Below are 22,979 nucleotides of genomic sequence, written 5' to 3' on the forward strand. Positions count from 1 at the left end.
GTATTCTTATATACGAACCTTTGTTATGGGCTAGCGAGGGCCCAGCCTGACAAGGCCAGTAGGGGGGGTGATTTGGAGTGTGAGTGCTTACATTGGTGCCCTAGGTTACCCTGGAATACTAGACGGAGCGGTGACTCATTCACCCCAATGTTTCTACTATATCTGTAACATGTTATGGGCTTTACAAGGCGGGCCCCAGCCTGAAGGCCAGTCTAGGCGGGGACTTCGGGGTGCTTATTTTTGCTCGCCCACTGGATACCCCTGCACGACAGTTATAGCGGCGGCTGACTGTTACCCCAATGTTTCTCTCCATTACCCTTATATCCTGGTAACTTTGTTATGGCTAAGGGGCGCCCAGCCTGCAAGCAGTTAGGAGGGAGTCTTGGAGGCTTGAGTGCTTTAGTTGTGCCTGAGGTAACCCTGGACACTAATAAGAGAGTGTGCATGTTACCCCAATGCTTTTCTATTATCGCCTAACCTTGGTTATGGGCTAAGGGGGCCAGCCTGAAAGGCAAGTTAGGGGGACTTTGGTGACGTGCTCTATTTGTGACCCTGAGGACCTACCCTGGAATACTATATCAGCGGCTGGTGACTTTACCCCCAATGTTTTCTATCTATATCTGTACCTCTGGTTATGGGCTAAAGGCGTTACCCGCCTGAAAGGCCCAGGTAGGGCTTACGGTATTTGGCGCGTGAGTGCTTAATTTTGTGCCCTGGGTTACCACCATTGGGAACCTATAGCCGGGGTGACTGTTACCCATGTTCTATTATATCCTGTAACCTGTATATGTGCCTAATGGGTGCACCAGCCTGTAAGCCAGTTAGAGAGGATTTGGGCTGCCAAAATCCTACCATCTTGCTAATGACCTCATAATTTGGTTCCTTGCCCGCGTACCCTGGAAACCTCATGCCGGCGGTGACTGTTACCCACAATGTTTCTATAATCTGCTAAACACCTGTTATTGGGCTACAAGGGGCCCAGCCTGAGGCCAGCGTTAGGGAAGGGGGATTTGGCCTGAGCTGCTTAATTCTGTCGCCCTGGGTACCCCTGGAACTATAGCGGGGTGACTGTTACCCCAATGTTTCTATATATCTGTAACCTTGTTATGGGCTAAGGGGGCCCAGCCTGAAGGCCAGTTAGGGGGGGGATTTGGGGTGAGTGCTTATTTGTGCCCTGGGTACCCCTGGAAGTGCCACCCCGCAGACACAGCAGTTTGTGTGGGGATTGTGTGTCGGATTCTATACACAACACCAATATCTTTCATTACTATTTTATTATCGGGGGGCTGGTGTGCCCATTGTTCATCCGTGTGGGAATGAAGAGGTTAATGGAACAGGTTTGCTGCTATTAAATAAGTGACCAGTAGGTGTCACCCAAGCCCAGAGTTAGGTTGGGGCTATTCCTATGGAGACTATAAGACTGCAGTGGGCACAGTTGGTACAGGATGAGCCAAGACTGTACAGTCGGGGGGGGCTCGGTGGGTCGGTGCCAGCGAGTACAATGGCGCTTACAGTCGCTATGACACATGGGGTAGGTGGTGGGAAGTTTAACCCTGTAGTGTAAGAGGTGCAGTCACGTTTAACATGGCACAACTGTTGCCAGAGAGCTAATGCCAGCTGGGCACCAATCCTGCCTTGGCAGCAACATGTTAGTGTAACAGATGGGCACGGTGGGTGAGTAATGGCGGGGCAGGCTGATTGGCACATTGGCGAGAGTGGCGCCCGGCTGCCAACGTGACTCTTACCGAGAGGGGCAACTGCCTGGGAAACATGACTGCCAAGGCTGCTAGGGGCCACTTTCTGTCCAATGGGGGTGGGATATGAGAATGAGGCGATGTGATTGGTCACAGAACTGAGTCAGGCAATGCGATTGGTGAGATATCCAACGTCATCTTCCAGCAGTCTCTCAACCTGCGCTCTCTGTAACGCAAAGGAACAAGGTTTATTATCTCACCTGCACCCCGACTCTTTCCCCATGGATATAGGGGGGACCCCCCTACCCCCACCCTAACAGCCACAGCTGAGACTATTCCTTCTGCCCCAGGGGTAATCACTGGTTAATCCAAACCTACCTGGATCCGATCCAGTGGGTCAGGGGAAAGTTCTGTCGCAGGCCGAGTGGGGAGGAAGACCTCTAGCCGGATGGCATCGCGGGCAGTCGGTTGGCAAGCGATCAGGTGGTTCAACTCCTGAGCCTGTGGGCAAAGCGCGGAGATTAGTGCCCCGCCCACTCACTATACTGGCGCTGCCGTGTAACGCCCGGTACATACACACGTATGTGCTCCCACTCACTGCCGGGGGCATCAGTCTGACTGTACCCCCCCCCCCCCCGACACAATCAATATCATATTGTTACAAAACTTAATATTTATTTAAACTTCCAAAAGTTATAAAGCATTGGGAGAATAAGCCCCTTGGGTTACACATGGGGGGCCCCTGAGGCTTTGGGGTGAGGTGGCAGCATTCTAACCATAGATACCCACAGCATGCTAACCATAGATACCCACAGCATTCTAACCATAGATACCCACAGCATGCTAACCATAGATACCCACAGCATTCTAACCATAGATACCCACAGCATGCTAACCATAGATACCCACAGCATTCTAACCATAGATACCCACAGCATGCTAACCATAGATACCCACAGCATGCTAACCATAGATACCCACAGCATGCTAACCATAGATTCCCACAGCATGCTAACCATAGATACCCACAGCATGCTAACCATAGATACCCACAGCATGCTAACCATAGATTCCCACAGCATGCTAACCATAGATACCCACAGCATGCTAACCACAGATACCCACAGCATGCTAACCATAGATTCCCACAGCATGCTAACCATAGATACCCACAGCATGCTAACCATAGATACCCACAGCATGCTAACCATAGATACCCACAGCATGCTAACCACAGATACCCACAGCATGCTAACCATAGATTCCCACAGCATGCTAAACCATAGATACCCACAGCATGCTAACCATAGATACCACAGCATGCTAACCACAGATACCCACAGCATGCTAACCATAGATTCCCACAGCATGCTAACCATAGATACCCACAGCATGCTAACCATAGATACCCACAGCATGCTAACCATAGATACCCACAGCATGCTAACCATAGATACCCACAGCATGCTAACCACAGATACCCACAGCATGCTAACCATAGATTCCCACAGCATGCTAACCACAGATACCCACAGCATGCTAACCATAGATACCCACAGCATGCTAACCATAGATACCCACAGCATGCTAACCATAGATACCCACAGCATGCTAACCATAGATACCCACAGCATGCTAACCATAGATACCCACAGCATTCTAACCATAGATACCCACAGCATTCTAACCATAGATACCCACAGCATGCTAACTATGGATGCCCATACACTTTCCATACAATATAGAGCAGGATTCAGCCATCAGATTTAAAAACCTAATAGAAAGATAGGAATTCTGGGAATGCAATGAATCAGCGGAGGGTACTGGGAGAACTGAATATTCTATGGAAGGAATGCACAGACAGGGACCATGTCCCCCCCAGCAGTCACTTCTTGCCCCCCCATCCCCACAGTAACCAATCAATTACCCGGCGCTGGTTTGATCCAAGCTAAGATACACACAGTAAAAGGTTGTGTGTCTGTTACAGAGGTGGCGGTGGCGGCCGGGGCAGACCCAGCGGCTGATTGCGGAGCTCTAGGAAAGAAGATGTCAGTCACAGAGAGATAATTCTGCTCCGCCGAGCGCTGACTGGCAGCTCCGACTCCCGGCACAATGCGGCTCTTTAGCTCAGTCCCGCGCCGGAGCCGTAACAGCTCCTTCCTTCCTTCCAAACTGAGACTTTTATGTCAACATTTTCATTGGTTTTGGTTTCTGATCCTGAAGTTGTGAAACTGCTAATCCCAGCAATGTTTTTTGTGGCAGGTTGGAAATCATTAATACAAAGTGTCCCTTTACTGCCCCCAGGCCCCAGCACGACATGTAGAAACAGGGGGGTCCGTAAGGGAGATTGTGAGCTGTACGGGCCTGAACTGGGACTGTGTCCCCTGTGTCTCCATCTTGCCCTACTGTCTCCATCTTGCCCTACTGTCTCCATCTTGCCCTACTGTCTCCATCTTGCCCTACTGTCCCCATCTTGTCCTACTGTCTCCATCTTGTCCTACTGTCTCCATCTTGCCCTACTGTCCCCATCTTGTCCCTACTGTCCCCATCTTGTCCTACTGTCCCCATCTTGCCCTACTGTCCCCATCTTGCCCTACTCTCTCCATCTTGCCCTACTGTCTCCATCTTGCCCTACTGTCTCCATCTTGTCCTACTGTCTCCATCTTGTCCTACTGTCCCCATCTTGCCCTACTGTCTCCATCTTGCCCTACTGTCTCCATCTTGCCCTACTGTCCCCATCTTGTTCTACTGTCCCCATCTTGCCCTACTGTCCCCATCTTGTTCTACTGTCTCCATCTTGCCCTACTGTCCCCATCTTGCCCTACTGTCCCCATCTTGCCCTACTGTCTCCATCTTCCCTACTGTCCCCATCTTGCCCTACTGTCTCCATCTTGCCCTACTGTCTCCATCTTGCCCTACTGTCTCCATCTTGCCCTACTGTCTCCATCTTGCCCTACTGTCTCCATCTTGCCCTACTGTCTCCATCTTGCCCTACTGTCACCATCTTGTCCTACTGTCTCCATCTTGTCCTACTGTCTCCATCTTGCCCTACTCTCTCTATCTTGCCCTACTGTCTCCATCTTGCCCTACTGTCACCATCTTGTCCTACTGTCTCCATCTTGTCCTACTGTCTCCATCTTGTCCTACTGTCTCCATCTTGCCCTACTGTCTCCATCTTGCCCTACTGTCTCCATCTTGCCCTACTGTCTCCATCTTGCCCTACTGTCTCCATCTTGCCCTACTGTCTCCATCTTGCCCTACTGTCACCATCTTGTCCTACTGTCTCCATCTTGTCCTACTGTCTCCATCTTGTCCTACTGTCTCCATCTTGCCCTACTGTCTCCATCTTGCCCTACTGTCTCCATCTTGCCCTACTGTCTCCATCTTGCCCTACTGTCTCCATCTTGTCCTACTGTCTCCATCTTGTCCTACTGTCTCCATCTTGCCCTACCGTCTCCATCTTGCCCTACCGTCTCCATCTTGCCCTACTGTTATGTATTTAGAAACTGGTTGTGCAAGCAGCCATTATCTGGTAGGTCCTGAGCTGGGGGGGTTACTAAGCGAGACCTACCCGCATACACTGAAAGCGTAATCTGGTGAGGCGGATACGGCTCCGAGCCTCCGCAGCCTTCAGCTGCCCTATCACCTTCATCTTCCTCTCTTCCTCTGGGTCCGGCACCATCTGGGGAACATCTCCGACAGATTTCTGAGCAAATTCCTTCAACCGACTCTGAGTTATTTGCAGGGAGGCGGCCATGTCTTTACTGGGCTGCTCATAGGCCAATAGCCTGGCCCTCTGCACGGGGGGCATCTTCTTCAGCTCCGTCCGAGTAACGGTCTTTGGGTTCTTAGGAACCTGCTTCTCTCTGCGAGGCTTTTCCCCTGTCGCCATATTCAAATCCTCAGCACCAGAACAACATCATGTAGAGTCACTGTTGGAAGAGACAGGAGAAACCCATCGTGAGGAGTCACTGTGGGAAGAGACAGGAGAAACCCATCGTGAGGAGTCACTGTGGGAAGAGAGAGGAGAAACCCATCGTGAGGAGTCACTGTGGGAAGAGACAGGAGAAACCCATCGTGAGGAGTCACTGTGGGAAGAGACAGGAGAAACCCATCGTGAGGAGTCACTGTGGGAAGAGACAGGAGAAACCCATCGTGAGGAGTCACTGTGGGAAGAGACAGGAGAAACCCATCGTGAGGAGTCACTGTGGGAAGAGACAGGAGAAACCCATCGTGAGGAGTCACTGTGGGAAGAGACAGGAGAAACCCATCGTGAGGAGTCACTGTGGGAAGAGACAGGAGAAACCCATCGTGAGGAGTCACTGTGGGAAGAGACAGGAGAAACCCATCGTGAGGAGTCACTGTGGGAAGAGACAGGAGAAACCCATCGTGAGGAGTCACTGTGGGAAGAGACAGGAGAAACCCATCGTGAGGAGTCACTGTGGGAAGAGACAGGAGAAACCCATCGTGAGGAGTCACTGTGGGAAGAGACAGGAGAAACCCATCGTGAGGAGTCACTGTGGGAAGAGACAGGAGAAACCCATCGTGAGGAGTCACTGTGGGAAGAGACAGGAGAAACCCATCGTGAGGAGTCACTGTGGGAAGAGACAGGAGGAATTGGGGGAGTTAAAGAATCCTGTATCCCCCCCCCCCAGGGCTCTAACAGAACAGGACGGAGATTAGAATAAGGGAGGGGCCTGTAAGATCTGCCCCCCCACATTACTAATACTTGCCCCCCCCGGATTCATTCCCAGTGACCCCCCCAACTGTATATTGACTGTGGCCCCCGTGGCTCTCGTAACTCGGGGGGGGGGGGGGGGGGGAGGGGGTGGTTATTAATGGCTGATGCAGCGAGAGTTAATTTCCGCCGTCTCGTTTCATCGTTATCGTTAGGAATCAGAGCAACTGTCTCTGTCCCTCGGGGTCTCCGGCTGCTCCGTATCAACTGCCCCCAGGGAACATCCCTTCTGCCCCTCATTTGTCTCTATGGAGAAACCCGGGGGGGGGGGGGGAGGCTGCCGATATCTACGGGTTTCATTTCCCTTTAATGTCAGTCGCTCGGCTAATTAGTCCGACTAACGACCCTGTGACTGAATGCTCTGCTGAACTACAACTCCCAGCATGCACAGGGAAACACTTGTTTATAGGAAGATATTAGTGGGAAAGGCTGGAGCTACAGTGACATCTGGATAAACGACCCCACTACTGACATTGTTTCTCATCAGATGGGGCCATTGGGGGGCAGTTAGTCACCCCAGTTGCCCCAGCAGGTAAGACACAGCAAGTGATTCGCTGTCAGAAACTTTGCACTGATATCCTCGGCCAATGGTTTCCAGACATTTTGGGCTTCCATCCCCATTGGTCTCAGGGGGAAGGCGCCAGGGGAGCCTGAGGCACAGGGGGAAGGCGCCGGCGGAGGCCGAGGCACAGGGGGAAGGCGCCAGGGAATCCGAGGCACAGGGGGAAGGCGCCAGGGAATCCGAGGCACAGGGGGAAGGCGCCGGCGGAGGCCGAGGCACAGGGGGAAGGCGCCGGGGGAGGTGCCAGGGAATCCGAGGCACAGGGGGAAGGCGCCGGCGGAGGCTGAGGCACAGGGGGAAGGCGCCGGCGGAGGCTGAGGCACAGGGGGAAGGCGCCGGGGAATCCGAGGCACAGGGGGAAGGCGCCGGGGGAAGGCGCTGGGGGAGGCCGAGGCACAGGGGGAAGGCGCCGGGGAATCCGAGGCACAGGGGGTAGGTGCTGGTGGAGGCCGAGGCACAGGGGGAAGGTGCGGGGGGAAGCCGAGGCACAGGGGGAAGGTGCTGGTGGAGGCCGAGGCACAGGGGGAAGGTGCTGGTAGAGGCCGAGGCACAGGGGGAAGGCGGAGGCCGAGGCACAGGGGGAAGATGCTGGTAGAGGCCGAGGCACAGGGGGAAGATGCTGGTAGAGGCCGAGGCACAGGGGGAAGGCGGAGGCCGAGGCACAGGGGGAAGATGCTGGTAGAGGCCGAGGCACAGGGGGAAGGCGGAGGCCGAGGCACAGGGGGAAGATGCTGGTAGAGGCCGAGGCACAGGGGGAAGGTGCCGGAAGAGGTTCAATCCCAGGTGGCGCTGTTACATCCTGGTGGCACAAAGTAGTGCTGTGTGGGTGTAAACCCCCCCCTTATGAATAAGCCCCATAGTTCTCTCACATGGAGGCAGAAAAGGAATTTCCCACCCAGCGAGACGATTGGCCAGTGATAAGGGCGCTGATTTGTTGCCTAATTAGGCGCTAAAGCTGGGAGACGCGGCCCGGAAGCTACAGGCGCCTAATTAGCAGCTCAGTGACGGGCAAAGAATCCGAGGCCAATTAAATGTTTGTACAGAACTTCAACTCCACATCAATTAGTGATGGGCTGCATAGCAACGGGTACTCATCAATAACCCCCGGCCCTGCCCCTCCCCCCCACTCCCACTAATGGGCCCCGAGTGGCCCACTCCATGTCATTCTGCCTTCCCATCCAACATGGGGGCCATTCGGCACTTATTCCATCCTGTAACAATCAGTCTGCTGGTTGCCAGGGCCAATCATCTTAGCAGCCACGGAGAATGTTACAGAGGGAGAAACTCCAAGGAAATAAATAAGGAGAATAATTAAAGGAGAAATTAAGCTTTAACCCTTTTACTGCCAGCCATTTTGGTCAAAGCGGAACTTGTACTGCCAGACAGTTTTTGAACATTTTGCACTGTTTCACTTTAGGGGCCTTTCCTCGGGGGGACTTTTAGTTTACCAAGGAAAACAATATATCGTTTTTTTCAGAACAACCTAAGCTTTCAAAATATGGTAGAATTTTTGTGTAATTCCAATTCTGTAACAAGATATAGGCTTCTAAATGTCTAAAAATGCAAAAAAAATCAAATTTTCCATAATATAAACACACATACTAGAAACAAAAATTATTTTATGCCCGAATATACAACTGATTTGGAAAGTCCCATGTCTCCTGAACGTGCCAATACCAAATATATATAGTTTTATGGAGATTTCTCACTTGTATAGGTCAAAAACTCCCAGCAGTACTCTACCAAATTCCCAAAGCACTGCTCCAAAAAAACTGCATACTTTGGATTTCAAGGCCAAAATTCCACTAACAGAGAGTTTATCCCAGAAAATTGTACATTTTTGGAAAGAACAGATTCTGGGGAATACAGAATAGGCACAACTGTCTGTCTGCTCCAAACTATCAAGTCGCAATGCTTTCCTAAAGTTATTGGTTTTTATCAAAATTTGTGATTTTTTTTAAAAATCGCTTCAAAGCTTCTAGTCTATAGTATCTTATCTCCTACAGGTCATAAAGTAACCAAATAAAACACCCTAAATATGAATGCCTGGGGTCCCCTGAACAGTTTGATGCCCAATATGTATAGGTTTAGCTAAGTATGTGGCATGTAGGGGCCCCAATGTGAACATACCCCATATGAACTGTCATTTCTGTCATTTCAGCTTCTGCAAAATCAACACATTTACATCATTATATGTGGGATAAAGCTAGTAAAAAGTATGCTCACCCCAGAAAGTCATATATTTTTGGAAAGTACACATTCCCCCGAATCTAAAATGGGTACCCATGTCTTTCTACTCCAAAGTACCAAGCCGCACAGCTTTTCTAAAGTTAGCAATTTTGATGACATTTCCAAAAATCCCCTCAAAGCTTCCACTTTGCAGCATCTTATCTCCCACATAGTGTTAGGTACCAAGATAAAACCCCCTAAATATGAATGCCAGGGGTCCACTGAACAGTTTGATGCCCAATATGTATAGGTTTAGCTAAGTATGTGGCATGTAGGGGCCCCAATGGGAACATACCCCCATATGATCTATCATTTCAGCTCCTGCAAAATCAACACATTTACATCCTTTATGTGGGATAATGCTACAAAAAAAGTACATTCACCCCAGAAAGCCATATATTTTTGGAAAATACACATCCCCCCGAATCTATAATGGGTAAATATTTCTTATTGCTACAAAGTACCAAGCTGTAAAGCTTTCCTAAGTTTGCAGATTTATATGACATTTCGAAAATCGCATAAAAATGTTGCAATTTGCCGCATTTATCTCTCACAATTTCTTGATAAAGATCAGATAAAGACAACTCACCCCAAATAGGAACACCAGAGGCCTACTGAACAGTATGATGCCCAATATGCATAGATATACCAAAGTCTGCGGTATGTACTGACCCCAAAATGAAAATAGCGCATAAGGATTTCTCGCCTGCCAACTCAGCTTTTGCACACAGAGCCCCCTGTCAGCATATTATGTGCCAAAACTTCCCCTAACCATACAGTGACCCCCACAAAACCATATATTTTTGGAAAGTACACATTCTGACAAATCCAACAAGGGTAAAGAGTCCTTTCTACACCAAAGTACCAATCTGCAGAGCTTTCCTAAAGTTATTGGTTTTTATGACATTTCAGAAAATCGCCTAAAAATGTTGCAATTTGTCGCATTTATCTCACACAATTTCTTGCGTACAAAGGCAAGTCACCCCAAATAGGAACACCAGAGGTCTACTGAACAGTTTGATGCCCAATATGCATAGATATACCAAAGTCTGCAGTATGTACTGAACCCTAAATGAAAATAGCGCATAAGGATTTCTCGCCTGCCAGCTCAGCTTTTGCACACAGAGCCCCCTGTCAGTGTATTATGTGCCGTAACCCCCCCTAACTATACAGATCCCCCTGTCAGTGTATTATGTGCCGTAACCCCCCCTAACTATACAGAGCCCCCTGTCAGCGTATTATGTGCCGTAACCCCCCTAACTATACAGAGCCCCCTGTCAGTGTATTATGTGCCGTAACCCCCCTAACTATACAGAGCCCCCTGTCAGTGTATTATGTGCCGTAACCCCCCCTAACTATACAGAGCCCCCTGTCACTGTATTATGTGCCGTAACCCCCCTAACTATACAGAGCCCCCTGTCAGTGTATTATGTGCCGTAACCCCCCCTAACTATACAGAGCCCCCTGTCAGTGTATTATGTGCCGTAACCCCCCTAACTATACAGAGCCCCCTGTCAGTGTATTATGTGCCGTAACCCCCCCTAACTATACAGATCCCCCTGTCAGTGTATTATGTGCCAAAACTTCCCCTAACTATACAGATCCCCCACAAAACCATATATTTTTGGAAAGTACACATTCTGATGAATTCAAAATAGGTAAAGTTATTTTTGTACACCAAAGTTACACCTGGCAAAGCTACGCTAAAAACAGATCAGGAATACTTATATAGGGATAAAATGTGATAAAACCACAAAAATTGTGCAAATCAGTGAAACAACAAAATAAGTCACATGACAGTGTAATTAGTGGCCAGAATATCTGATCCAATAGTCACGCTGTCAAAATAAACAGTTTTTAGGTAAAAGAAAATAAAAACAAAGTGGTAAAATGAAAAAAAAAAAAAAAAAAGTGTTTGTGTATACATGTGTGTACATTTGTAAAAGTTGTGTGATAGTGTGTAAGTGTGTATATGAGTGTAAATAAGTGTATAAAAGTGTGAAAAATGAAAAAAAAAATAAATAAATAAATAAAAAAATGCTAAAATGTGTGCTGTAAGTGTGTGTAAATGTATGTAAGTGTGTATAAATGTATGTAAATGTGTGTATAAGTGTGTAAAAGTGTGTAAAAGCAATAAAAAAAAAACTCCTTACCTGTTCCTGAAGACCCGATCGCTCCTGGCTCAGTTGGGCCGGCGCTGGGGGAGAGGGAGGAAGCAGGAAGCAGCAGATGCGATGCGATCGCGTCTGCTGCTTCCTGGAGGGTCCTGCGAGCGATCGGCTCGCAGGACCCTGATGACAGCCCCCCTGGCACATTGCCCAGGGGGGCTGTCATTGTTAGAAGCCCTTAAACGCCAACGACGCAGCGCTTAAACGCCAACGACGTATGAGACACGTCGTTGGCGTTTAAGCCCTTTTACTGCCAGCACGTATGCCATACGTGCTTGGCAGTAAAAGAGTTAAAACCTCAGAGCTTATTATTATCTAACACTGGGTTTTATTGCCCCCTCTGTATTACCCTGGGAGGAGGCCCTGCTGCAATGGGACCCCCCCACACACAGGAAGAGGTTAATGGGTGTGTATTGTGGGAGCACTAAGTCACCGCACAGATTTACCCACATACAACTGGCGCGGGGGGGCGGGGGGCACACAGGGAAGTGGTGAGCGAGAGCCGGTAAGTGCGATGCACCCCCATGTGTTACACCCTGGGGAGGAAGTGGTTACTGATTTTCAGTTCAGCAACTCTCCAGCTTCATCAGCTATTTGGTTGCTGGGGTCAAAGTTACCTTAGCAACCAGAGAGGTTGGATGAGACACGTATGTGAATAGGAGAGGGACTAAATACAACAGAAAGTTAGAAAACAAAACAATAACAATAAAACTGGAGCCTCACAGAGCAATAGGGTTTGGCTGCCGGGGTCAGTGACCCCCATTTGAAAGCTGCAAAGAGTCAGAAGACGAAGGTAACTCCCCTTCCTTGTACCTATCTAATGTATCTGCCAGTACCACTGATTCAGGGGGGGGGATCCCACAACTTCCCAGCCCCCCCTGTAACTCCCCTTCCTTGTACCTATCTAATGTATCTGCCAGTACCACTGATTCAGGGGGGGGTCCCACAACTTCCCAGCCCCCCTGTAACTCCCCTTCCTTGTACCTATCTAATGTATCTGCCAGTACCACTGATTCAGGGGGGGGGATCCCACAACTTCCCAGCCCCCCCTGTAACTCCCCTTCCTTGTACCTATCTAATGTATCTGCCAGTACCACTGATTCAGGGGGGGGTCCCACAACTTCCCAGCCCCCCTGTAACTCCCCTTCCTTGTACCTATCTAATGTATCTGCCAGTACCACTGATTCAGGGGGGGGGATCCCACAACTTCCCAGCCCCCCCTGTAACTCCCCTTCCTTGTAACTATCTAATGTATCTGCCAGTACCACTGATTCAGGGGGGGGGGATCCCACAACTTCCCAGCCCCCCTGTAACTCCCCTTCCTTGTACCTATCTAATGTATCTGCCAGTACCACTGATTCAGGGGGGGGATCCCACAACTTCCCAGCCCCCCCTGTAACTCCCCTTCCTTGTAACTATCTAATGTATCTGCCAGTACCACTGATTCAGGGGGGGGGATCCCACAACTTCCCAGCCCCCCCTGTAACTCCCCTTCCTTGTACCTATCTAATGTATCTGCCAGTACCACTGATTCAGGGGGGGGGATCCCACAACTTCCCAGCCCCCCTGTAACTCCCCTTCCTTGTACCTATCTAATGTATCTGCCAGTACCACTGATTCAGGGGGGGGGGATCCCACAACTTCCCAGCCCCCCCTGTAACCCCCTTCCTTGTACCTATCTAATGTATCTGCCAGTACCACTGATTCAGGGGGGGGGGTCCCACAACTTCCCAGCCCCCCTGTAACTCCCCTTCCTTGTACCTATCTAATGTATCTGCCAGTACCACTGATTCAGGGGGGGGATCCCACAACTTCCCAGCCCCCCCTGTAACTCCCCTTCCTTGTACCTATCTAATGTATCTGCCAGTACCACTGATTCAGGGGGGGGGATCCCACAACTTCCCAGCCCCCCCTGTAACCCCCTTCCTTGTACCTATCTAATGTATCTGCCAGTACCACTGATTCAGGGGGGGGATCCCACAACTTCCCAGCCCCCCCTGTAACTCCCCTTCCTTGTACCTATCTAATGTATCTGCCAGTACCACTGATTCAGGGGGGGGATCCCACAACTTCCCCAGCCCCCCTGTAACTCCCCTTCCTTGTACCTATCTAATGTATCTGCCAGTACCACTGATTCAGGGGGGGGATCCCACAACTTCCCAGCCCCCCTGTAACTCCCCTTCCTTGTACCTATCTAATGTATCTGCCAGTACCACTGATTCAGGGGGGGGGGGTCCCACAACTTCCCAGCTCCCCCTGTAACTCCCCTTCCTTGTACCTATCTAATGTATCTGCCAGTACCACTGATTCAGGGGGGGGGGTCCCACAACTTCCCAGCCCCCCCTGTAACTCCCCTTCCTTGTACCTATCTAATGTATCTGCCAGTACCACTGATTCAGGGGGGGGGGTCCCACAACTTCCAGCCCCCCCTGTAACTCCCCTTCCTTGTACCTATCTAATGTATCTGCCAGTACCACTGATTCAGGGGGGGGGGATCCCACAACTTCCCAGCCCCCCTGTAACTCCCCTTCCTTGTACCTATCTAATGTATCTGCCAGTACCACTGATTCAGGGGAGGGGGGGTCCCACAACTTCCCAGCCCCCCTGTAACTCCCCTTCCTTGTACCTATCTAATGTATCTGCCAGTACCACTGATTCAGGGGGGGGATCCCACAACTTCCCAGCCCCCCCTGTAACTCCCCTTCCTTGTACCTATCTAATGTATCTGCCAGTACCACTGATTCAGGGGGGGGGGGGTCCCACAACTTCCCAGCCCCCCCTGTAACTCCCCTTCCTTGTACCTATCTAATGTATCTGCCAGTACCACTGATTCATAGGGGGGGGGGGGGATCCCACAACTTCCCAGCCCCCCTGTAACTCCCCTTCCTTGTACCTATCTAATGTATCTGCCAGTACCACTGATTCAGGGGGGGATCCCACAACTTCCCAGCCCCCCCTGTAACTCCCCCTTCCTTGTACCTATCTAATGTATCTGCCAGTACCACTGATTCAGGGGGGGGCCCACAACTTCCCAGCCCCCCTGTAACTCCCCTTCCTTGTACCTATCTAATGTATCTGCCAGTACCACTGATTCAGGGGGGGGTCCCAGAACTTCCCAGCCCCCCTGTAACTCCCCTTCCTTGTACCTATCTAATGTATCTGCCAGTACCACTGATTCAGGGGGGGGGGGGGTCCCACAACTTCCCAGCCCCCCCTGTAACTCCCCTTCCTTGTACCTATCTAATGTATCTGCCAGTACCACTGATTCAGGGGGGGGGGATCCCACAACTTCCCAGCCCCCTGTAACTCCCCTTCCTTGTACCTATCTAATGTATCTGCCAGTACCACTGATTCAGGGGGGGGGGGGTCCCACAACTTCCCAGCCCCCCCTGTAACTCCCCTTCCTTGTACCTATCTAATGTATCTGCCAGTACCACTGATTCAGGGGGGGATCCCACAACTTCCCAGCCCCCTGTAACTCCCCTTCCTTGTACCTATCTAATGTATCTGCCAGTACCACTGATTCAGGGGGGGATCCCACAACTTCCCAGCCCCCCTGTAACTCCCCTTCCTTGTACCTATCTAATGTATCTGCCAGTACCACTGATTCAGGGGGGGTCCCACAACTTCCCAGCCCCCCTGTAACTCCCCTTCCTTGTACCTATCTAATGTATCTGCCAGTACCACTGATTCAGGGGGGGGGGGGTCCCACAACTTCCCAGCCCCCCCTGTAACTCCCCTTCCTTCTACCTATCTAATGTATCTGCCAGTACCACTGATTCAGGGGGGGGGGGTCCCACAACTTCCCAGCCCCCCCTGTAACTTCCCTTCCTTGTACCTATCTAATGTATCTGCCAGTACCACTGATTCAGGGGGGGGGGGGTCCCACAACTTCCCAGCCCCCCTGTAACTCCCCTTCCTTGTACCTATCTAATGTATCTGCCAGTACCACTGATTCAGGGGGGTCCCCACAACTTCCCAGCCCCCTGTAACTCCCCTTCCTTGTACCTATCTAATGTATCTGCCAGTACCACTGATTCAGGGGGGGTCCCACAACTTCCCAGCCCCCCTGTAACTTCCCTTCCTTGTACCTATCTAATGTATCTGCCAGTACCACTGATTCAGGGGGGGGGGGGATCCCACAACTTCCCAGCCCCCCTGTAACTCCCCTTCCTTGTACCTATCTAATGTATCTGCCAGTACCACTGATTCAGGGGGGGGGGATCCCCACAACTTCCCAGCCCGCCCCTGTAACTCCCCTTCCTTGTACCTATCTAATGTATCTGCCAGTACCACTGATTCAGGGGGGGGTCCCACAACTTCCCAGCCCCCTGTAACTCCCCTTCCTTGTACCTATCTAATGTAATCTGCCAGTACCACTGATTCAGGGGGGGGATCCCACAACTTCCCAGCCCCCCCTGTAACTCCCCTTCCTTGTACCTATCTAATGTATCTGCCAGTACCACTGATTCAGGGGGGGGGGATCCCACAACTTCCCAGCCCCCCTGTAACTCCCCTTCCTTGTACCTATCTAATGTATCTGCCAGTACCACTGATTCAGGGGGGGGGATCCCACAACTTCCCCAGCCCCCCCTGTAACCCCCCTTCCTTGTACCTATCTAATGTATCTGCCAGTACCACTGATTCAGGGGGGGGGGGGTCCCACAACTTCCCAGCCCCCCTGTAACTCCCCTTCCTTGTACCTATCTAATGTATCTGCAGTACCCACTGATTCAGGGGGGGGGATCCCACAACTTCCCAGCCCCCCCTGTAACCCCCCTTCCTTGTACCTATCTAATGTATCTGCCAGTACCACTGATTCAGGGGGGGATCCCACAACTTCCCAGCCCCCCCTGTAACTCCCCTTCCTTGTACCTATCTAATGTATCTGCCAGTACCACTGATTCGGGGGGGGGATCCCACAACTTCCCAGCCCCCCCTGTAACCCCCCTTCCTTGTACCTATCTAATGTATCTGCCAGTACCACTGATTCAGGGGGGGGGGGGATCCCACAACTTCCCAGCCCCCCCTGTAACCCCCTTCCTTGTACCTATCTAATGTATCTGCCAGTACCACTGATTCAGGGGGGGGGGTCCCACAACTTCCCAGCCCCCCCTGTAACTCCCCTTCCTTGTACCTATCTAATGTATCTGCCAGTACCACTGATTCAGGGGGGGGGGTCCCCCACAACTTCCCAGCCCCCCCTGTAACTCCCCTTCCTTGTACCTATCTAATGTATCTGCCAGTACCACTGATTCGGGGGGGGATCCCACAACTTCCCAGCCCCCCTGTAACCCCCCCTTCCTTGTACCTATCTAATGTATCTGCCAGTACCACTGATTCAGGGGGGGGGGATCCACAACTTCCCAGCCCCCCCTGTAACCCCCTTCCTTGTACCTATCTATGTATCTGCCACGTACCGACTGATTCAGGGGGGGGGGTCCCCACAACTTCCCAGCCCCCCCTGTACACTCCCCTTCCTTGTACCCTATCTAATGTATCTGCCAGTACCGATGATTCAGGGGGGGGGATCCCCACAACTCCCGCCCCCCTGTAAACTCCCCTTCCTTGTACCTATCCTAATGTATCTGCCAGTACCAACTGATTCAGGGGGGGATCCCCAACAACTTCCCCAGCCCCCTGTACTCCCCTTCCCTTGTACTATCTAATGTATCTGCCCAGTACACTGATTCCAGGGGGGGGGGGTCCCACAACTTCCCAGCCCCCCTGTAACTCCCCTTCCTTGTACCTATCTAATGTATCTGCCAGTACCACTGATTCAGGGGGGGGGGGTCCCCACAACTTCCCAGCCCCCCTGTAACTCCCCTTCCTTGTACCTATCTAATGTATCTGCCAGTACCACTGATTCAGGGGGGGGGGGGTCCCACAACTTCCCAGCCCCCCTGTAACTTCCCCTTCCTTGTACCTATCTAATGTATCTGCCAGTACCACTGATTCAGGGGGGGGGGGGTCCCACAACTTCCCAGCCCCCCCTGTAACTCCCCTTCCTTGTACCTATCTAATGTATCTGCCAGTACCACTGATTCAGGGGGGGGGGTCCCACAACTTCCCAGCCCCCCTGTAACTCCCCTTCCTTGTACCTATCTAATGTATCTGCCAGTACCACTGATTCAGGGGGGGGGGTCCCACAACTTCCCAGCCCCCCCTGTAACTCCCCTTCCTTGTACCTATCTAATGTATCTGCCAGTACTCCACTGATTCAGGGGGGTCCCACAACTTTCCCAGCCCCCCTTGTAACTCCCTTCCTTGTACCTATCTAATGTATCTGCCAGTACCACTGATTCAGGGGGGGGGGTCACAACTTCCCAGCCCCCCTGTACCCCCCTTCCTTGTACCTATCTAATGTTCTTGCCAGTACCCACTGATTCAGGGGGGGATCCCACAACTTCCCAGCCCCCTGTAACTCCCCTTCCTTGTATCTATCTAATGTATCTGCCAGTACCACTGATTCAGGGGGGGGGGGGGATCCCACAACTTCCCAGCCCCCCTGTAACTCCCTTCCTTGTACCTATCTAATGTATCTGCCAAGGTACCACTGATTCCGGGGGGGGATCACAACTTCCGAGCCCCCTGTAACTCCCCTTCCTTGTATCTATCTAATGTTCTGCCAGTACCCTGATTCAGAGGGGGGGGGGATCCCACAACTTCCCAGCCCCCTGTAACTCCCTTCCTTGTACCTATCTAATGTATCTGCCAGTACCACTGATTCAGGGGGGGGGGATCCCACAACTTCCCAGCCCCTGTAAAACCCCCCCTTCCTTGTACCTATCTAATGTATCTGCCCATTTTTGTAGTCACACTGATTCAGGGGGGGGGGTCCCACAACTTCCCATGCGCCCCCCCTGTAACCCCCTTCCTTGTACCTATCTAATGTATCTGCCAGTACTACTGATTCAGGGGGGGGATCCACAACTTCCCAGCCCCCCCTGTAACTCCCCTTCCTTGTACCTATCTAATGTATTGCCAGTACCACTGATTCAAGGGGGGGGGTCCCACAACTTCCCAGCCCCCCTGTAACTCCCCTTCCTTGTACCTATCTAATGTATCTGCCAGTACCACTGATTCAGGGGGGCGGGATCCCACAACTTCCCAGCCCCCCTGTAACTCCCCTTCCTTGTACCTATCTAATGTATCTGCCAGTACCACTGATTCAGGGGGGGGGATCCCACAACTTCCAGCCCCCCTGTAACCCCCTTCCTTGTACCTATCTAATGTATCTGCCAGTACCACTGATTCAGGGGGGGGGGGCTTGGGGGGGGAATGTGAGTTTATGTACTCACCGCAGACAGGGAGTGGGGGGGGTCTTGTCTCCAGACCTGCATGGACCAGAGAGGGTTAACCAGCCCAGTGCCAGAAGGAAAAGCAGGCAGGAAAGGGTTACAGGGCTGGAATGTGACAGGGACAGGGGGGCTTCTAGGGGCAACACCAGTGAGAAGGAGAGTGAGACAGTGAGACAGAGAGACAGAGACACAGGAAAGGTCACAGTGAGAAAGTGACAGTGACAAATGCTTAGTGACAGCCGGGAGAGTGTGAGATGCAGAAAGGAACAGACTCACTGTAACTGGGGGCGACTGGGGGGGCAGGAAGGGGGAAATGCATTGAAGGGCCACAGAGGGTGGGAAATCACTCAGAGATGGGGGGGGCAAGGTTTAGGGGGCCACAGAGGTGGAAATTACATATGAGATGGGGCAGGTTAGGGCCACAGAGGGTGGGAAATCACATAGAGATGGGGGGGCAGGTTAGGGCCACAGAGGGTGGGAAATCACATAGAGATGGGGGGGCAGGTTAGGGCACAGAGGGTGGGAAATCACATAGAGATGGGGGGCAGGTTAGGGCCACAGAGGGTGGGAAATCACATAGAGATGAGGGGCAGGTTAGGGCCATCAGAGGGTGGGAAATCACATAGAGATGGGGGGGCAGGTTAGGGCCACAGAGGGTGGAAATCACTCAGAGATGGGGGGGCAGGTTAGGGCACAGAGGGTGGGAAATTCACTCAGAGATGAGGGCAGGTTTAGGGCCACAGAGGGTGGGAAATCACATAGAGATGGGGGGGCAGGTTAGGGCCACAGAGGGTGGGAAATCACTCAGAGATGGGGGCAGGTTAGGGCCACAGAGGGGTTGAAATCACATAGAGATGGGGGGCAGGTTAGGGCCACAGAGGGTGGGAAATCACATAGAGATGGGGGGCAGGTTAGGGCACAGAGGGTGGGAAATACATAGAGATGGGGGGCAGGTTAGGCGGCCACAGAGGGTGGGAAATCACATAGAGATGGGGGGCAGGTTAGGGCCACAGAGGGTGGAAATCACATAGAGATGGGGGCAGGTTAGGGCCACAGAGGTGGAAATCATCATAGAGAATTGGGGGTGGGGGGCAGGTTAGGGCCACAGAGGGTGGGAAATCACATAGAGATGGGGGGGCAGGTTAGGGCCACAGAGGGTGGGAAATCACATAGAGATGGGGGGCAGGTTAGGGCCACAGAGGGTGGGAAATCAAAATAGAGATGGGGGGCAGGTTAGGGCCACAGAGGGGTTGGGAAATCACATAGAGATGGGGGGCAGGTTAGGGCCACAGAGGGTGGGAAATCACATAGAGATGGGGGGGGGGGCAGGTTAGGGCCAACAGAGGGTGGGAAATCACATAGAGATGGGGGGGGGCAGGTTAGGGCCACAGAGGGTGGGAATCACATAGAGATGGGGGGGGGGCAGGTTAGGGCCACAGAGGGTGGGAAATCACATAGAGATGGGGGGGGCAGGTTAGGGCCAGCATGGAGGTGGGCAATCCCATAGAGAATAGGGGGGGCAGGTTAGGGCCACAGAGGGTGGGAAATCACATAGAATGGGGGGGCAGTTAGGGCCAAGAGGGTGGGAAAATCACTAGGATGGGGGGGCAGGTTAGGCCAACAGAGGGTGGGACTCAAACATTAGAGATGGGGGGCAGGTTAGGGGCCACAGAGTGGTGGGAAATCACTAGAAGATGCGGGGGGCAGGTAGGTGCACAGAGGTGGGAAATCACATAGAGATGGGGGGGGCAGGTTAGGGCCTACAGAGGGTGGGAAATCACATGTAGAGATGGGGGTCAGTTAGGGCCACGAGGTGGGAAATCACAAGAAGATGGGGGGGCAGGTTAGGGCCACAGAGGGTGGGAAATCTATATATATTGATATATATATATATATATATGAGTGTGGGTATATAGATATATATATATGTGTGTGTGTGTATATGTATATATATGAGTGTGGGTGAGTGGGTATATAGATATATATGAGTGTGGGTATATAGATATGAGTGTGGGTGTGTATATGTATATATATGAGTGCGGGTGAGTGGGTATATGGATATATATATATATATGTGGGACCCTAAGGGCCCGTTTGTTCGTTACATATTTCCGTTTAACCATATCGGTACTTACCGGCCCAGTCTAAACGCTGCGCAGCCGCCGTGAATTCGGAGCCAAACGTTTCCATGGAGACCTGGTCGCCGAGCAACGGCTTGCCGTGTCACGTGGGAACTCTCAGCCAATAGGATGTGGGCAGGGCGTGACGCGTAGTAAGTGACGGTATGGGCTCTGTGGGGTTTGTACCGTGGCTCTGGAAGTGACTGTGTTACACTATATACCCCTCCCTATATACCCCTCCCTTATCTGCCTCCCCTATATTACCCCTCCCTATATACCCCTCCCCATATACCCCCTCCCTATCTGCCCTCCCCTATATACCCCTCCACTATATACCCCTCCCCTATATCCCCTCCCCTATCTGCCTCCCCTATATACCCTCCCCTATATCCGCCCGTCCCTATATACCCCCTCCCCTATATACCTTCCTCCGTATATCCCCTTCCCTAATCTGCCTCCCTATATATCCGCCCTCCCTATATACCCCTCACCCTATCTGCCCTCCCTCTATATACCCCCTCCTATCTGCCCTCCCCTATATACCCCTCCCGCTATCTGCCTCCCTATAACCCCTTCCCTTTTTTAAAAGTCCTTTTGCCTCCTATTATACCCGCCTCCCTATATACTCCTCCCCTCTATACCCCTCTGCCTATCTCCTCCCTATATACCTCCCCCCTCCCTTTCCCTATATACCTCCCTCCCTATAGACCCCTCCCCTATCTGCTCCCCTATATTCCCTCCTATCTCCTGCCCCTTATAATCTTACCCGTCCCTCCCTATATCCCTCCCCTATCTGTCCCTCCCTATATACCCCCTCCGCCTATATCCCCCTCCCTATCTGCCGCTACCCTATATACCCATCCCCTATCTGCACTCCCTATATACCCCTCCCCTATCTGCCCTCCCTATATAACCCCCTCCCTATCTGCCCTCCGCCCTATATACCCCCTCTCCTATACTACCCCGTCCCTTATACCCTCTCCTATCTGCTCCCTATATACCCCTCCCTATATCCCTCCCCTAATATCCCATCTCCTATCTGCCCTCCCTATATACGCCCTCCTATCTGGCCTCCCCCTATATACCCCTCTCTATCTTGCCCTCCTATAACCCCCTCTCCTATATACCCCCTCCCTATATACCTCCCCTCTCCTATCTGCCTCCCCTATAACCCTCTTCTATATACCCCCCCTATATAACGCCTCCCCTATTGCCCTCCTATCTGCCCTCCCCTATATACCCCCGTCCCCGCTATCTCCGTCCCCTATATACCCCTTCCATATACCCCTCCCCTATATACCCCTTCCTATCTCTCGCCCTACTATACCTCCCCTATCTCCTCCCCTATTATCCCTCTCCTATATACTCTCCTCCCCTATATACCCCTCCCCTATCTGCCTCCCCTATCTGCCCTCCCGCTATAATACCCTCCCTATCTGCCTCCCTATATACGCCCTCCCTATCTGCCCTCCCTATTACCCCTCTCCTATCGTGCCCCTCCCTATATACCTCCCTTCCTATCTGCCCTCCCTATATACGGGCCTCCCTATCTGCCCTGCCCCTATTATTAACCCCCCTCTCTCTATCTGCCCTCCCTATAACGCCTCTCCTATCTGCCTCCCTTATACCCCTCTCTATTGCGCCTCCCCTATATACCCCCTCTCCATCTGCCTCCCTATATACCCCTCACCTATATACCGTTCTCTCTATCTGCTCTCCCCTATAACCCCTCTCCTATCTGCCCTCCCCTATATACCCCCTCTCCTATCTGCCCTCCTATAAATACCCCTCTCCTATCTGCCCTCCCCTATATACTCCCTTCTCCTATTGCTGCCTCCCCTATAGTACCCCTCTCCTATTGCCCTCGGCCCTATATACCCGCGCTCTCCTATCTGCTCTCCCTGATATCTACCCTTCTCCTATAATACCCTCTCCTATCTGCCCTCCCTATATACCCCCCCTATATCCCTCTCCTATCTGCCCTCACCCTATATAACCCCTCTCCTATCTGCCTCCCTAATTATCCCCTCTCGTCATCTGCCCTCACCCTATATACCCTTCCTATCGCCCCCCTAATACCCCTCTCCTATATACCCCTCTCCTATTGCCCTCCCTATATACCCCCTCCCCTGTATACCCCCTCTCATCTGCCTCCTATATACCCCTC

The 22,979-nt window shown here is 52.0% G+C and overlaps 1 protein-coding gene across 2 annotated transcripts; it reads right to left on the reverse strand.

Annotated features, from left to right (window-relative positions):
• Positions 1-1,255: 1,255 nt before the first annotated feature.
• On the reverse strand, positions 1,256-21,004 carry lkaaear1 (LKAAEAR motif containing 1). 2 transcript variants are annotated; one of them, XM_031894696.1, is made up of 4 exons: positions 20,828-21,004; positions 5,266-5,626; positions 2,073-2,195; positions 1,256-1,920 (listed from the first exon to the last, which is right to left on the reverse strand). In XM_031894696.1, the coding sequence occupies exons 2-4, from the start codon at positions 5,584-5,586 to the stop codon at positions 1,858-1,860; spliced, it is 507 nt and encodes a 168-aa protein (XP_031750556.1). In that variant the 5' UTR covers positions 5,587-5,626; positions 20,828-21,004; the 3' UTR covers positions 1,256-1,857. The 2 variants fall into 2 exon arrangements, with proteins under 2 accessions (XP_031750556.1, XP_031750557.1); XM_031894697.1 differs by having other exon boundaries at positions 5,266-5,665; positions 20,828-20,996.
• Between the last annotated feature and the right edge of the window lie 1,975 nt (positions 21,005-22,979).

The sequence above is a fragment of the Xenopus tropicalis genome, chromosome 10 (assembly GCF_000004195.4).
Source record: "Xenopus tropicalis strain Nigerian chromosome 10, UCB_Xtro_10.0, whole genome shotgun sequence".
In the NCBI taxonomy this organism is placed as follows: Eukaryota; Metazoa; Chordata; class Amphibia; order Anura; family Pipidae; genus Xenopus; species Xenopus tropicalis.